Consider the following 15,185-nt stretch of genomic DNA (forward strand, 5'->3'; position numbering starts at 1 on the left):
AGTTACCTAACACAAGCACAGGCTGACTGTGACTTGCACTGGAAATAGAAGGCCAAAAAAATTTGTTAGCTATTCATTGTATACTTAGTGAAGACCAGAAAATAGTTCTGAAAATAGTTCTGAAAATATAAAACTTTTTTTATCTTAACCCAGGACATACGTAATCCTTCCCTGTAGTGTTAGCATCCACTTTTGTTTTCCCCTCTCACATTTGGTCCTCATGTTTACAGAACGTTGGCATAGTTGCACAGGAATATACTGTTTGGAGATGTACACAGTTAAATGTGTACTGCAGTTAGCATATTGAGGTAATTATTTAACCTAGGTGCTGTGGTGCACTGGCCTGTGGGAACGGAGCCATCTTAGGTTTTCTCTGCATGGCTCTGCCTTACATCCTATAGACCATCAGGGTGCATCCAGATGAGCGGGAACATGCGCTTTGCGCAGCATCTCAAAGGCTGTTCAGGTGCTGCAAAACACATATCACACATGAAAAGTTTCTTTGTGCTGCATATTTTCAGTGCGGAGCCAAAATTGGATACTGGGAAATCCCAGTAAAAGAGGCCAGGGAACTGCTGCATGCAGTGTGCAGTATCTTCATGAGGCCTGTGGTGTGAAAACAACACTTTACTGTAAACAGTTATGTGTAGAAATTTCTGTAAATAATTAAGAAATTAAAGTCTTGCTGCTGCCTTTGCAAGGATCTGGCGCATAACCTTGTAACTGCCCTGCCACATCAGGAAATTCCAGTTGCATCACCCAAGCTGTCTCCTGGGATGCCACACCTCCTGGAGACTGTTTCCAGGACTGCTTATTATGTGTTATACAGCCTTTCATTACTTTTTTCTACATTATGCCCTCCAAAAATGTGGTGCATCCTTTATCTTTCTTCTTTTGGGGGGCGGGGCATATGGTGCGTGAAGAAATGCTGTGTATTTTTAACCTGCTAGAGAATGTTTAAGTTAATCATATAATGCACTTTAGTGCGTAATTTATAGAAACAACACTTCATAATAAAGTTGGTAGTTACACTGTCCTACATTTTTGTAATATCAACTAAGAGTTATTGAGAAACTTCAACTCAGAATTATAAAGAGCATGTGGTTTTTTTAGATGTGGTGAATTGTAGGTGTACAATGTAAGAGGAAGCATTTTACGAATTCTTATTTTATTGTTTTCTCCTCTTGCTAACTAGATGCTGCTGTTAACTCTGGAGAGTTATGGTTCATAAATTTCTATTCCCCTCGATGTTCACACTGCCATGATTTAGCTCCTACGGTATGTATAGAAAACCGGCATCCTAATTTTTTTAATGGATTTTAGGTAGACACTGTATGCTGTTAGAGCAAGACTTCGATAAGTGGACTTCTATGCTGAAGCCAGAGATTTTAAAAAGTGCATCAGGTAGAACAATTCTGAAAATTAATTGATTTTTTTAAAAGGAATTTATCCCAAGTTTTCTTTCTTTCTTCTTCCTCTGTCCTTCTCCCCACCCTCTACCCCCCTTTTTTTTCCAGTGGAGAGAATTTGCTAAGGAAATGGATGGAGTAATACGCATTGGAGCTGTGAATTGTGGTGATAATCGAATGCTCTGTCGAATCAAAGGAATTAATAGTTATCCAAGTCTCTATGTTTTCAAAACTGGAATGGTGAGTAATAATTAATCCTTGTTTTATAAGGGGAGGGGGAATAAAGGCAAGCCACATGCAAATTAGGCAAGGCCTGACCTACAACATTCAAATCTATACTTAGATTCCTTAGTGAAAGCATTTCCTCTCAAGGTTTTGGTTCAGGTCCATTAACAGTGTAAATAGATTAGATTAAATACAGCATTATGTATCATATAGCTATTAATAGCTGCTTTATAAACTTTGTATTTTGTAGAATCCGGTGAAATATTTTGGAGAGAGGTCAAAGGAGAGCTTAAAGAGTTTTGTCATGCAGTATGTCACAAGCACAGTGACAGAGTTATGGGCAGGTAATATGGTTTATTTGGAATTTTCACTGATTGTTTTCCTCTCCCCAAGATAAGGAGATATAAACATAATCCCTACCATGTATCGTCGAGTATGTCTGCCACAATTTGTTACTAAAGTTTTTCAAATTTTTGCACGTACTATTTGAAAAATAAAATGATATTTTTGTTCTAGTGTAAAACATGCTTGTTTCATAGTTTTGAGAAGTTACCTTTTCTTGTGTATATTAATGAGAACAACCATTTCAAATACTGATTTAGATTTTCCTGCACTTTCTACAGGAAATTTTGTCAGCGCTATTGAAACTTCATTTGCTTCTGGCATTGGTTGGCTGATCACTTTCTGTGCTGATCATGGAGGTAATTATGTGGGGTTTTATTTCCAAATAAATAAAACTAACTAGTAGAGGTGCACCGATAAATTGGTCCAATATTAGATCGGCACCATATAAAGAAAATTGGCCGATAATTTGGCCAATAAATGCCCACTGCGCGCACCCCGGGAGGGTAGCAGGGGACGAAGGAGCAGGTGTGCCCCCGGAGCTGCACAGGGTGGGGCAGGTGGACTGGAGCCAGGGCTGCACCAGGCTCTTCTTGGCGGGGGCTGGGCTCTGGACAGATAGCAACGGCACTGGGAGGGGGCTATGAGGGGGCGCTGCAGTGACCCCAAATTTTGCCATAGCCCCCCTCAACCCCACCTCCCAGTGCCACCACCTGGCACAGCTCCAGCTCAACCCTTGCCTGTTTCTAGCTCATAAGTTCATTCAGCTTTCCTAATATTAGCTTTAGTTTGAAGGGGAAGGGATCTTCCCTCTTGAACTGTAATACAGAAGGAATCTCTCACATGCACAACTATTTGTTTATTTTTAAATAAGTGGTATTTTGGATTGGTTACATTCATTTTTCCATTAGTATTTTCAAACATCCTGTTGTAATTGAGTCAATTAACATAATTAATTGTCTGTCTTAACTATTATTAAAATAAGGGCCCAATGCTGGGATATAATGAACACCAAAAGGTCAGCGCCTGACAGGATCAAGCTATGTTAGTGTATCTTCATATTTTTCTAAATTGTCTAATTTAGCAACTACATACAAAATTAAAAATGAAATGCATTTTTTTAAACCTTAGTAAAGGATCTGAACTCAGGAACTGGCAAAAAACAAACCAGTTTCTGTAGTAGTCACTGACACTCAGTTGTCCTAAAAACTGATCATTGTTAGAATCTGTTACAACCACATTATTAGAGAGGGTTTTTTTGGATATTGGGGAAGAAAGATGATTGATAAAAACAGATGAGCTCAAAATGTATAGGATTTTTCAAGTGTGATAGAGCATAGTGATGATTCACATCACCACCTACCCCTTGGTATGTACCTTTACAGCACCTTAGGCATTTTTAGAGAGATTTCTTAGGTAGCAATCACAGTGTCCCCATTTGGTCCATTACCAATAATCAGGAGACTTGTCATGCCACTTCCCAGCTTCTTGAGTGTCACACTGAAAGCCTCAGACTGCATTTCCCCATATGAATTAGGTAGTAACTTTTTCTTCAGGTTAAGTGTTACACGTATGAACAATAGTAAATTAGAAAGTTATTGTTTTATGTGACGGATACTATTATACCAATTCCTACTCCAGCTGTTGTCAGTGAGAGAGTTTGGAATTATTTTTCTGTTTTGCCATTGGGTACTTTCAGTGTCTGGTTACAAATTACAGCATATAAGACTTCTCTATAGCTATGGAGTGATAGAAATCTTCAACTCAGATACAGAGGCCTTTATATAGTGAGTTGAATGGATCAAGGTTTTAGTCCTGAATTTGTAGAAGTGTGTGATTTCTTACAGGGTAGTAGACAGGCTTTTAAGACTGGATCAATAGTTCAATGTTTTTTCATGCCCCCAAAATCTTTGTGCTTTCATACTAAGTCAAGTCTTATCAATGACTAGAAACTCTTTATTGAATGGAGTAATTGAGGTATTTTCGCCTTCACATTGGCTGAAGCAAGAGACATTTTTCAAAGGCAAGAATTATAAACCAAGTAAGAAATGGGTAACATTAAACTAAAATAATTTTCTGTTAATGAAGTCAGGAAGGAATATTTTCATGTTATTTTTCATTTGTAGTGGTCATCCCATTGAGGGTAAGCTCCCAGAGTTATGACTTGAAAACCTGTGGAAGGGCTCATGAAATGGCTAGCTAACATGTATTTTGAAATGGTAGTCTGCTTCCCATGGGGTTTTTCAATGAGGTGAAGACTAACTCTAAATTAGGGTAAATGAATTCAAAATGTAAAACAGTGTATTTGTACATAAAACATTGTTTTCGTTTTCCAGATTGCCTGAGTTCCCAAACACGCTTTAAATTAGCTGGCATGTTGGTAAGCAGAATTTCATTTAGAATTTAATTGAAAGCAAAATTCCAGACTATGAAAACATGACTCCATTGAAGCCCATGTCAAAACTCTCACTGATTTCAATGGGATTAGAATTTCACCCATTAACTTTAAAATAGTGTTTCAAATCAAGTGTGTGTTTTGTGAAAAGCAATGTTATTGCCTGCTAGGATGGAATTAAATGTTTAAACGGGTTTGCATATAGTGTTACTGAACAGAGTGAACACAAAAGTATTATAGTGATGTACTGTAAATCTGCTTTCTTTCTCACTCCAAAATATGGAATTTAATTGCTAGTGTTACATTTGCAAAAATTATTCTGAGCCTGAGTTTTAGACTGCCACTCAGGTTTTTTGCTGTTTTGTTACAGGAAGGTCTTGTTAACGTAGGCTGGATGGACTGTGCTACCCAGGGTGAGCTTTGTGATAATTTGGATATCTCGTCTAGTACTACTGCATACTTCCCCCCAGGAGCCACCTTAAGTAATAAAGAGAAAGGAGGTGTTCTGGTATGAGTTGCTTTTAAACTGTTAAATATGTATATGGTGGTGGTAATGATAAGAATGTAGATTATAAATGTTTACCAAAGTTGAACACGTTATATCAAACAACTGTATGTTGCTTGTTCCCAGTTTAATGTTTTTAACATAAAGTGCTGCTGTTAAATTTTGTATACTCTGGAAAATGAGTTACTCCCCTCTTAGTTTTTTAAGGAAATGTGAGTCACATGCAGTGAAAATGCACTTGCCCATCTCTTTAGATGTTGTATTTTCATATCATGATATCACCTTTAACTCTTATATTTACGCAAGAAAATCAATCGTTTGAAACATGATTTCTTCCTTTGCTGATGTTACAGCCACCTGCATCCTTCTTCAGAAGTGAAAGTTGTGAAAAACTACACTGAAGCTACATGAAACCCACTATATTTGAATATCGCTTCCTTTCCTTTTCTTTCTTCTGGACCTCTACTGAAATAGAGTGATCTATCTTGTGAAAATACTCTTAAAGATACTTTGTAAAACTTTAAAAGTATTTTGAAAGTGAAGACCACACCTTTCTTAGCATTCATTCTGACAAGGCATGTCACTATGTGTTTTAAGTATAGTAGAAGAACAGGCTAAACTTAAGCAGCTAAAAGAAGAGATTGTTTAGTGGAATAGGTACTAAGGGCATTTATACACATGCTCCAGGAGTTGGGGGAGCTGCTCTAATTAAAGCTCCCGGAGCATCTCGTGTATCAGCATCCCCCTCACTGAAAAATGGTGGCGGGGGTGGTTTAACTAGGGCTTGTCAAATGAGCCTTAGCTAGTGTCCCCACTGCAATTTTTCAGCGCAGGGACACTGATACACGACAAGCTGGAGTATGCTGGAGCATTGTAATTACTACGCTCCAGCAGACTCAGCTGAGTCTGCCCCAACATACTGTAATTACAGTGCGTCACAGCAGCCTTGCTGCTCATGTATAGGTGCCCTAAGTGAAAAGTGAAACAAATGTTAACGAATGGGAACTAATCAGAGTTAATGCTTCTGAAGTTGTGAATACTAAACAAGGTTGATATTTGTCTATTTTGTTTAATAGAGATTGACTTTTTGCCCCCCTCTAGTTCCTTAACTCCTTGGATGCTAAAGAGATATATTTGGAAGTAATGCAGCATCTTCCAGATTTTGAAATGCTCTCTGCAGTCACATTAGAGGTAAAATAATATATAGAAATGTAGGTAATACAAATTTAAGTTTAAAAGGAAACCTTATACTCAAGACAATTACTTTTGTTTCTGAGAAACTTTCACTTCAAATTGGTCCAAATAGTACATTACTATAACTGAAAAATATTTTTTTCTTCAGGTTACTTTGACAGCCTTTTGTCTTTGTTTACTTTCACTGTTTCCCTGGTTTGTATGGGGCTTTTCACAAAGCAACAGGAGCAAGTCTTTTTAAAAAAATACAAAAGTTTAAATAAACCTCAGAAGTTGTTAGTATTGCACTGCTTAGGGTGGCATAATACTGTAATTGCTCTGCTTTATTTTTTGACTGAATTCCTAACAGACTAACACTGAATCACTAAATCAATTCAGTGTCATTGGGACAGCTAGCAGTAAAGATTCAGTCACATCTATTTAGTCTGTTAGAATATATTCAAACTAAATATCACCCTCCTTGGGTTAGCTTTGTGACATTGTTTGGATAATGAAAGTGTGCGATTGCTTAGAAGTATGCAACTTCAGTAGCTCTTTTTAAAACAGCAAAGTTTTCATCTGGTACAAGATAGATAAATCTGAGGCAGTTCTTTTTGTTTTGTTTTGTTTTCTTAAAAAATTCAACATAGTAATGTGTTCATTTCCTTGGTGGTAAAGCAATGAAAAGGAGTTAATTTCACATGGTATTAAAGGGTGGTGTGAAAGAACTGGATAAAAAGGTTAGGGTTCAAATGAATAACTCAGTGTCTGACTTACAATAGCACGAATGAAACTGGAAGTTAAGACGTTTTCTCTGCTTTCTTCCCACTTTAAGGACCATCTGGCTCACCACCGGTGGCTGCTTTTCTTTCATTTTGGTGAGAGTGACAAGTCAAATGTGTATGAATTTAAAAAACTGAACTTCCTACTTAAAGATGAACATATTCAAGTAAGAATACTCATTTATTAAGCATTAGTTCTGTTAAGTCCTTATTAGCAAACTGTTTCATGTTTACTTTCCTCATGATCACCTGGCGGTCATAAATATTGAGACAGTTTGCCACTATAAATCTGGGGTAATGTATTTGACTTTAGAAAAGATGCTGGTTCATTTGGTCAAAATATGTCAGAACATACAAGAGTAGGAAATAGGAAAGATTTTCTTCTAAAGCCTCTTAATGGGCACTTTTACACGTGCTCCAGAGGTGGGGGGGGTACTTTAATTAAAGCACTACCATGTCTCCTATATCAGTATCCTCGCGCTTAAAAACAGCAGCGGGGGTGCTTGAACTAAAGCTCGTTCAATGAGCTTTAGTTCAAATGCCACCACCACCATTTTAAAGTGCGGGGATGCTGATACATGAGAGACAGCAGGCTGATGGAGCATGGCAATTTCCATGCTCCGGCAGACTCAATTAATCATGCTGGAATTTCAGCATGTCGAAGCCGCCTTCACATTCGTGTACAGGCACCCGGTAGCATCATCTGTGACTCATGGATGTTGTAGGCCACAATTCCAAACATGAGTGCCAAACAAAGTGATTTCCAGAATGCAGAGTACCTGCAGGTCCCACTGAATTTAACCATTGTTATCAGTGTGCTTCATATTTGCTCAGCTGTGATTCAGCTATTAAGGAGTCTAATCTTAAGGATCACATATGTTGTTCTAGGTTTTTTTCCATGACCTGTCTTTAAAGTATTAGCAGAGTCAGTTTGTGTGTGTTTTTTTTTTCTCTAGCTTGAAAGATATCTAGTTGTGCTTGAGTCACATTATATATTTGTATGAACTATAGTATTTAATCATCATAGCAAGATCTTTATTATTTATAAAAGGATAACATATTTATAGCCAAGAGTTATCATTGTGGAGAAATATTTTAGCTTTCTAAACTTTCTAATTTAAGTAAGTTTACTTGTACTATTAAAATAAATTTTAAAAAATTGCTGCCTATATAATAGGTTGGCAAGTTTGACTGTCTTTCAGCACCAGACATCTGCAGTAATCTATACATCTATCAGCCATGTCTCGCTGTCTTTAAAGGAAAAGGAATGAAAGATTATGAAATTCATCATGGTAAGGCAAACTTTGAAAAAGCATTTTTAAACTACTTTGTAATCTTTCCTTTGATACGATATTATATTATTTCATGACTATTTTTATGTATATAAAATTGTGCCAACTATTCAAAATGATACTGCCTTATAATTTTGGGTGATATATTAGCCTTTTGCCCCACTCTGAATTTTATTATTCCTTTCTTTTTCCCTTTCTGTAAGTATTTAGAGCCCAAATACTATCCTTTTGATGTATTCAGTTTGTACTCCCCCTCTAATTCAGAGGCATCCTTACAGTCTACATGAATGGAAACCCCTGAAGCTGATTGGTGCTGCTCCTTGCTTTGGCTGTTGTAACTAGGCAGTGATATAAGGCACGCCCTTCCCCAGAGCTAAACACACTGCTTGCATAATGCTGTCAGCTGGCGAAGCTTGGGATCTGATCTCTAATTTTACATACGTCAGTAGACAAACATTGCAGTAAAATTAACCAATCAGCTTCAGCCAGTTAACCAGAAATGTCTATGGACATCTCTGCCATATAGACTTCATTGCAAAATAGGAGTAAATTAGTTCCAAATGTACAAAATCACTGGGTCTGTTTGAAAGATTTCGAAGTGGTGAAAAATTTAGTGTAGACTGAGCAGAATTGCAGCTACTGTAAACTGATAGTGTCAGCATCTTCAGTGGAATTAGGCAGAATTAAACCAGCTGAGCATCTGGCTTTCAGGCTCTGAGGCATGAAGAGCATAGAATGGAAGAGTGCTCAACCACACAACTTCAGTTTGATAATACAGAAAAAAAAGTAAATATTTTGCCTGCCTAGAGAGAACAAACCATACACTGACAACACAGAAGATTTCCCTATGGATGACGGATCATTATAAATGAATTTTAAACCCCACTGCCTTAGAACAGGGATCAGTAGCAATCCTGTTAGATAAGTGTGACCTTGGTAAGGTCATCACTCTTGAAGCTGTAGTCCTCATGAACTGGAATAAGTGTTGATTAATTTTACAGTCTTGCAAGTTTATGAAGGCATATTTTTTTACCTAAAATAAATATGTTCTCTTCAGACCCTTTCTGTTTTTACAAAGTAGGTGGTATCTCTATAACTTGCCATTAAAATTTTCCTTTGGTACTTGGAGGTATCCAATGTATTATATCATTCTATTTCTGAGAAAAGTATAGAGAAGGGAAGGGAAGTAGAGTTTGAGGAATTTTATGGTGAAAACATCACTGTTTTATGAAATTAATCCTAGCCAGTGTGTGCCATGAGTATCCTCAGCTCTACCAGGAAAGCTGTGCTTTTCCAGTTCTGTCTGTGGGAGAGATTGTAACTGTGCGTGTCCTAAGTGTACATTGGCCAATATAGCTGTGTCTACATCAAGAACTGTTTATTATTAAGTATTTCAATATTCTTATGCTGGGAAAATGCTTCTAATATATACATAAGATAGGGAAGTATTTTTTGTAAAGAACACCAATTTTACATTTTATCCTGGCTAAACCTCTCATGATGAACATTTTCTTATTAGCCCAGTAGCCAAAAAATGCAATACTTATCTGTATATCATCAGACCAGTTAATGTTTACATAACCTAGGATGAAATTCCTTAAATAAGCTTTGAATAAGGCCCCATTATGGGTAATGATAAGGTTTACCCTATCTAGCTCTTCAGCCTAATCTCTTGTACAGCATTTAGCACACTCTGAACACACTAGCATAAGGTAGATCACATGCACTTAATGAAAAACATGGAGTTTTGTGAATGCATAAGTCTATCTAAGTCTATAGATAGAGAGTAAAGTTTTGATCTTGTTTTGAAGGAAAGAAGATTCTTTATGATATAGTTGCGTTTGCCAAAGAGAGTGTAAATGCTCACGTTATCACACTTGGACCTCAGAATTTTCCTGGCAAGGAAAAGGAGCCATGGCTTGTTGACTTCTTTGCACCTGTAAGTAAACTAACCACACTACTTTTTTTGTATTTAAAATATATTTTGTAAACATTTTATCAAAGCACCAGGATTATTTAGGAAACCAATTCTGTATCCTGAGGAATACCATAATAATCCTGTGATTCTTGGTTGTATAGAGTCTGACCTTCATTGCACGTCTTTATCTTTTACTGAATTCTAGTGTATTATAGTAACAAATAATTACTTGTTTGACATATGTCAGAGTGAAATCAACATGCATTCTGACCAAACAACTTGCATTGCTCCAGATAACTAGTTACCAATGTATTTTAGGGCTTTTGTTTTAACAGTGACACTTAATTTTCATTTTTCTTTTAGTGGTGTCCTCCTTGTCGAGCTTTACTACCAGAGTTAAGAAAAGCATCAAAACACCTTTATGGTCAGCTTAAATTTGGCACACTGGACTGTACAGTCCATGAAGGGCTCTGCAATGTGGTAAGCTTCAGTATTTTCCAATAAAGGTTATTTATTTGTAGCTGGCCCATTCAAAGGGTATAGCCTAAACAGTAAGCCCCAGCAGCAAGATTTTTATTTAAAGGGAAAACACTGCATAGAACCTCGCAAGCCAGAAGAAATATTGCTGTGTAATGTAGTACTGCAGCCAAGCTAATACATGCAAATGCAGCTAAGTAGCATCTCTCAACGTAGTACTGCCTTGCACCAAATACAGTAGGTCCTACGGGTCATCAATAGGGCTGCGCGAAATTTCACCCGTTGTTTCGTTTTGAAGCTGTTTCAATGTGTTTTGAGCTCGAAACAATGAAATTGAAATGAAACAAAAGCCTTGTGTCAGCTGTGGTACGATCCTGGGGTGGGGGTGGGTCCCTACATGAGCCGATTTGCCCTGGGCCCTGCCGCTAGCCCCAGGCAGCGGAACCAGCCTCCTGTCATCCGGCAGGCAGATCAGGAGACCGCACCCTCAGGAGCCGTCCGGCACAGCCCTCCTGGGGGTACAGGCAGGCCCCCGATCTGCCTGCCAGATGACAGGAAGCTAATGCTGCCAGCTGGGGCCAGCGGCAACACCGATTTTCCCAGCACAGGCTACGCCCAGCACCAGTCCCAGCTAGCAGCACCAGCCTCCTGTGATCCAGCAGGCCGATTGGGGGCCCCCCACGCCCCCAGGAGGAGTCAGCAGGGCCCTGCAGACCTCCCAGGTGTGCAGGGGGCCCCCAGTCAGCATGCCAGATCACAGGAGGATGCTCCTGCCATCTGGGACGGCACTGGGTGCAGCCTGCACCCAGCATCAGGAAGGTTGGTGCTGCTGCTGGCCCCAGGCAGCAGCACCAGCCTCCTATCATCCAGCAGGGAGATCGGGGGCCCACACCCCCGGGAGGAGTCTGGCATAGCCCCCAAAGCCCTCCTAGGTGTGCAGGGGACCCCCAGTTGGCCTGCCAGATCACAGGAGGCTGGTGCTGCTGGTTGGGACTGGGGCTGGGTGCAGCCCATCCTGGGAAGATCAGTGCTGCCACTGGCCGCAGCTGGCAGCACCAGCCTCCTGTCATCTGGCAGGCAGATCGGGGGCTTGCCTGCACCCCCGGGAGGACTTTGGGGGCTGTGCCAGACTCCTCCCAGGGGTGCGGGCCCCCAATCTGCCTGCCGGATGACAGGAGGCTGGTGCTGCCAGCTGGGGCCAGTGGCAGGACCAATCTTCCTGGTGCTGGGTGTGGAATAGCCTATGGGCCAAAAGACAAAACTGTTTTGCTGTTTCAACAAAATGAAATGGAACGGTGCTGTTTCGCAGAGCCCTAGTCATAAGGTATTGGCAGTTTTGCTGCAACTGTAGTTGCTCACTCATAACTTTCTTGAGGATGCCAGCCCTCAGCGTGAAAATCCCAGCATCTAGATATTTGTGTTTTATAGTGTATGATTTGAAGTGATTAAAGACAGATAGCTTTTAAGATTTTCAATTTTATGCCAGTTAAGGGTTAATTAATGAACTCATATCAAAGGCCTTCAATCATAGATTCATCAGGGTTTACTAACAGCAGATTCAAGGTACAATTCTTAGCATTGTACAAGTCTCTTTGCCTCTTCTTTGGTATAGAGCACATCTTAAATCAGGTTTCAGAAAAGACTGGGATTGTTTTATTTAAACACAGAGTGCTGACTGGTTTTTAAATTTCCAGAGTAGTCTATTAAACCAGCCAACATTTTTTTCACAGTGAATTAGGTTTTAGAGAACTAGCCACAATCTTAGTCCAAGCCTTCCAATTTTAAGCTATTTATTAATGATAGACACTACCAAGCTTCTGTTTGCTGGTGTTTAATGTCCTGCAAGCAAACTAGGATTAGAGAAAACCCTACCCATTCCTTCATGTTTTTGTGTGTGTGCGTTTTCAACAGCATAATATTAGAGCATATCCAACAACAGTGGTGTTCAACCAGTCTAGCATTCATGAATATGAAGGACATCACTCTGCTGAGCAAATTTTGGAGTTTATAGAGGTATGTGAGTCCCAAGTTATTTACTCTGGCATGTTTTGATTCATTAGTACCCCATTCATGTTCAGACACAGGCTATTCGGGTGTGAAATATTTCAAGATATGTTTACTAAGCAACCATCCTAATATCCCCTATTCTTAAAATGAGAGAGAAGGAGTAGAGAAGAAATCTGGGGCAAGGAAATATTCCAGTAGATGCTAATGTGGGACTTGAGAGATCTGGATTCAGCTCCCTGCTCTGCTACATTTTTTTTTTGTGTGCAGCTCTTGGCAAATCACTTAATAATGTGTCCTTAGTTTCCAATCAGTGAAGTGCCTCATAGGGCAGCTAAATGTTAAAAATTGTGAGGTATTCAAATCCTATGGTTTGAGGCCCATATATATACCTAGGATGAGGAAAAGTTTTATCACTTTAATAAGGTAGTATGCAGTCTCTCAACACCCCTCACCCTTTTTTTCAGGAGCATAGAACATTAAAAAAAAAAAAAAAAAAAAAACAATAATCTTAAAATCCTGTAAGACAGGCCATTTTAATTAGAACAGGGCTGTCCAACTGGCAGCCTGTGAGTGGTTAACACTCAGCCCACATGCTCCCAACCCTGTTGCCACTCCTCCCATTGCTTCTGCTGCACTGAGGTCTCCAGGCTTGCCTTCCCTCCTCCAGCTTCTATGTCCACTGCTGGGGTGTATGGCAGTGCAGCCCACGGGGCCAGATAGGCCACAGATCATGCAGTGCGTGGCCCTGGCTACTCAGAAGTTGGACAGCCTGAGTTAGAGGGTTACTTTAACAGAAATGGCTAGGATGGAGTAGATTGGTTTCAAGTTTTGTGGGGAGGGAATTTGATGAGTTATACTTTCTTATGTTGCTTTGTTTTTATAGGTTTTTTTGTCTTTTATTGTAAACTAAGGTTTTTTTGCGGGGTGGATGGCATACAAATCTAACGAAATATGGGGAGTGAATTTGTATTTGACAACGTTCTATGTAAAATAAGGACTTCGTTGTGAAGTGTGAATCTCCTTCCCTTTAGGATCTCAGGAACCCATCAGTGATCTCCCTAACACCAGACACTTTCAATGAACTAGTAAAAAGAAGAAAGAAAGATGAAATCTGGATGGTGGATTTCTATGCTCCGTGGTGTGGTCCTTGCCAAGCTTTAATGCCAGAGTGGAAAAGGATGGCCAGGGTACACATCTCATGCCCAGATTTTTTTCAGTATCCTAGGTAGTGGCAATGTTGAAGCTATGCAACATTGTACCTGGAAAAATTACCAGTTACAGAAGATTACATATTTAGGTGACAGAAAATGAAATTACTTCATGGCAATTTATGTTACTTTCAGTATTCAGGTTTTATGTTACTTCAGTCATTCAGGTTTTCAGTATCTTGGCTATAATAAGCTATAAACCCATAATTTTCCCTTGGATATGTTTTTAAAGAAACAAGTTGTCAAGTATCTTTCCTTATGTATTGTAAATTAGGTGACAACTCCTCCTGTGTAAAAACATCAATTCCTTTATATATGCACGCTGATATTGAAATGGCTTAAACAAGCAAGCCTCTAACTTTCCTAGTGGACGGTTTACTATATTTATTCATATTTAAAGTAATACCCAGAAGCTTCAATCAGAATCTGATTTTTAATTTCTAATTAAAGGAATCAAACATTAGGTATTTACATTAGATTTTTTAATGTAGAAACTCTCTTCTCTGAGGGCTTCTTCCATATACTGAGTTAAATAAATAGACTTATTTATGTATTCTGGAACAGCTGGTCTTCAGCCATCTGAACAAACATGTTTTAGTACATAGTTGTGTGCTTGCTTTGCATAGTCCTGTGACTAATTTGCATATGTAGTATTACAAATCCTTAATTTTGTGCACATGTATGAGTGGGTCAGAACTTATCAAGCCATGCGTGTACACTGACCACTGATCAACGCTGTGTACATAAATATGCAGTAGTACATGCAACGTATGTAGGTAGGCATGCCTGCCTACACACACACAGATCCAGTGGGAAAAAAAAAAATCAGCATTCTGCCTGTTTGTATGTTGGGCTCTTGAGGTTAAAATTGGAAATAAATACTTTATTCAAAATGCTAAAATGTTCTATAAGGCATCTGGTTCAGAGGTCATAAACTAACTCTAATATGGTTTCCCAGTCATTTTGGGCTCCTGTACACATGATGGGGGGCCTGTTCCAACGCACTGGATATCCAGCGCATCAGAGCACACTAGATTAATCGAGCCTGCTGAAGCACAGAAATTTATGTGCTCCATCAGCCTCGTGCATCACATGTATGAGCGTTGCCACGCATCTCTGTGCTGACAAAATGATGGTGGGGCGCTTTGAAATAAAATACATCTGATGAGCTGTAGTTCAAAGTGCCCTGCCGACATTGTTTCAGGACAGGATCACACAACGATGCTGATACACATGACATACAGGTACTCTTAATTAGCGTGGCTCACTAATTAAAGCAGCCTGCGCCGCATCCAGGAGCACATATACAAATGCCCTTTAACTAGAAAACACATTTTTTCTTCTTCTCTTTCAGCTGTTAAATGGACTAATCAATGTTGGCAGCATGGACTGTCAAAAATATTTTTCTTTCTGTCACCAAGAGAATGTTCAGGGATATCCTGAAATAAGACT

At 39.2% G+C, this 15,185-nt stretch overlaps 1 protein-coding gene across 1 annotated transcript in view; it reads left to right on the forward strand.

Moving 5' to 3' along the window:
• DNAJC10 (DnaJ heat shock protein family (Hsp40) member C10) overlaps positions 1-15,185 on the forward strand; it is a 28,668-nt gene that overhangs the window by 5,880 nt on the left and 7,603 nt on the right. The window contains 14 exon segments of the mRNA XM_006022854.3: positions 1,196-1,278; positions 1,518-1,649; positions 1,885-1,978; positions 2,258-2,335; positions 4,313-4,356; positions 4,742-4,879; positions 5,978-6,067; positions 6,885-6,998; positions 8,009-8,123; positions 9,935-10,062; positions 10,405-10,521; positions 12,430-12,531; positions 13,557-13,712; positions 15,088-15,185. The exon segment at positions 15,088-15,185 is cut by the window's right edge and continues 40 nt beyond it. Coding sequence (XP_006022916.1) covers positions 1,196-1,278; positions 1,518-1,649; positions 1,885-1,978; positions 2,258-2,335; positions 4,313-4,356; positions 4,742-4,879; positions 5,978-6,067; positions 6,885-6,998; positions 8,009-8,123; positions 9,935-10,062; positions 10,405-10,521; positions 12,430-12,531; positions 13,557-13,712; positions 15,088-15,185 — 1,489 coding nt within the window.

Source organism: Alligator sinensis, unplaced genomic scaffold, assembly GCF_000455745.1.
Source record: "Alligator sinensis unplaced genomic scaffold, ASM45574v1 scaffold269_1, whole genome shotgun sequence".
In the NCBI taxonomy this organism is placed as follows: Eukaryota; Metazoa; Chordata; order Crocodylia; family Alligatoridae; genus Alligator; species Alligator sinensis.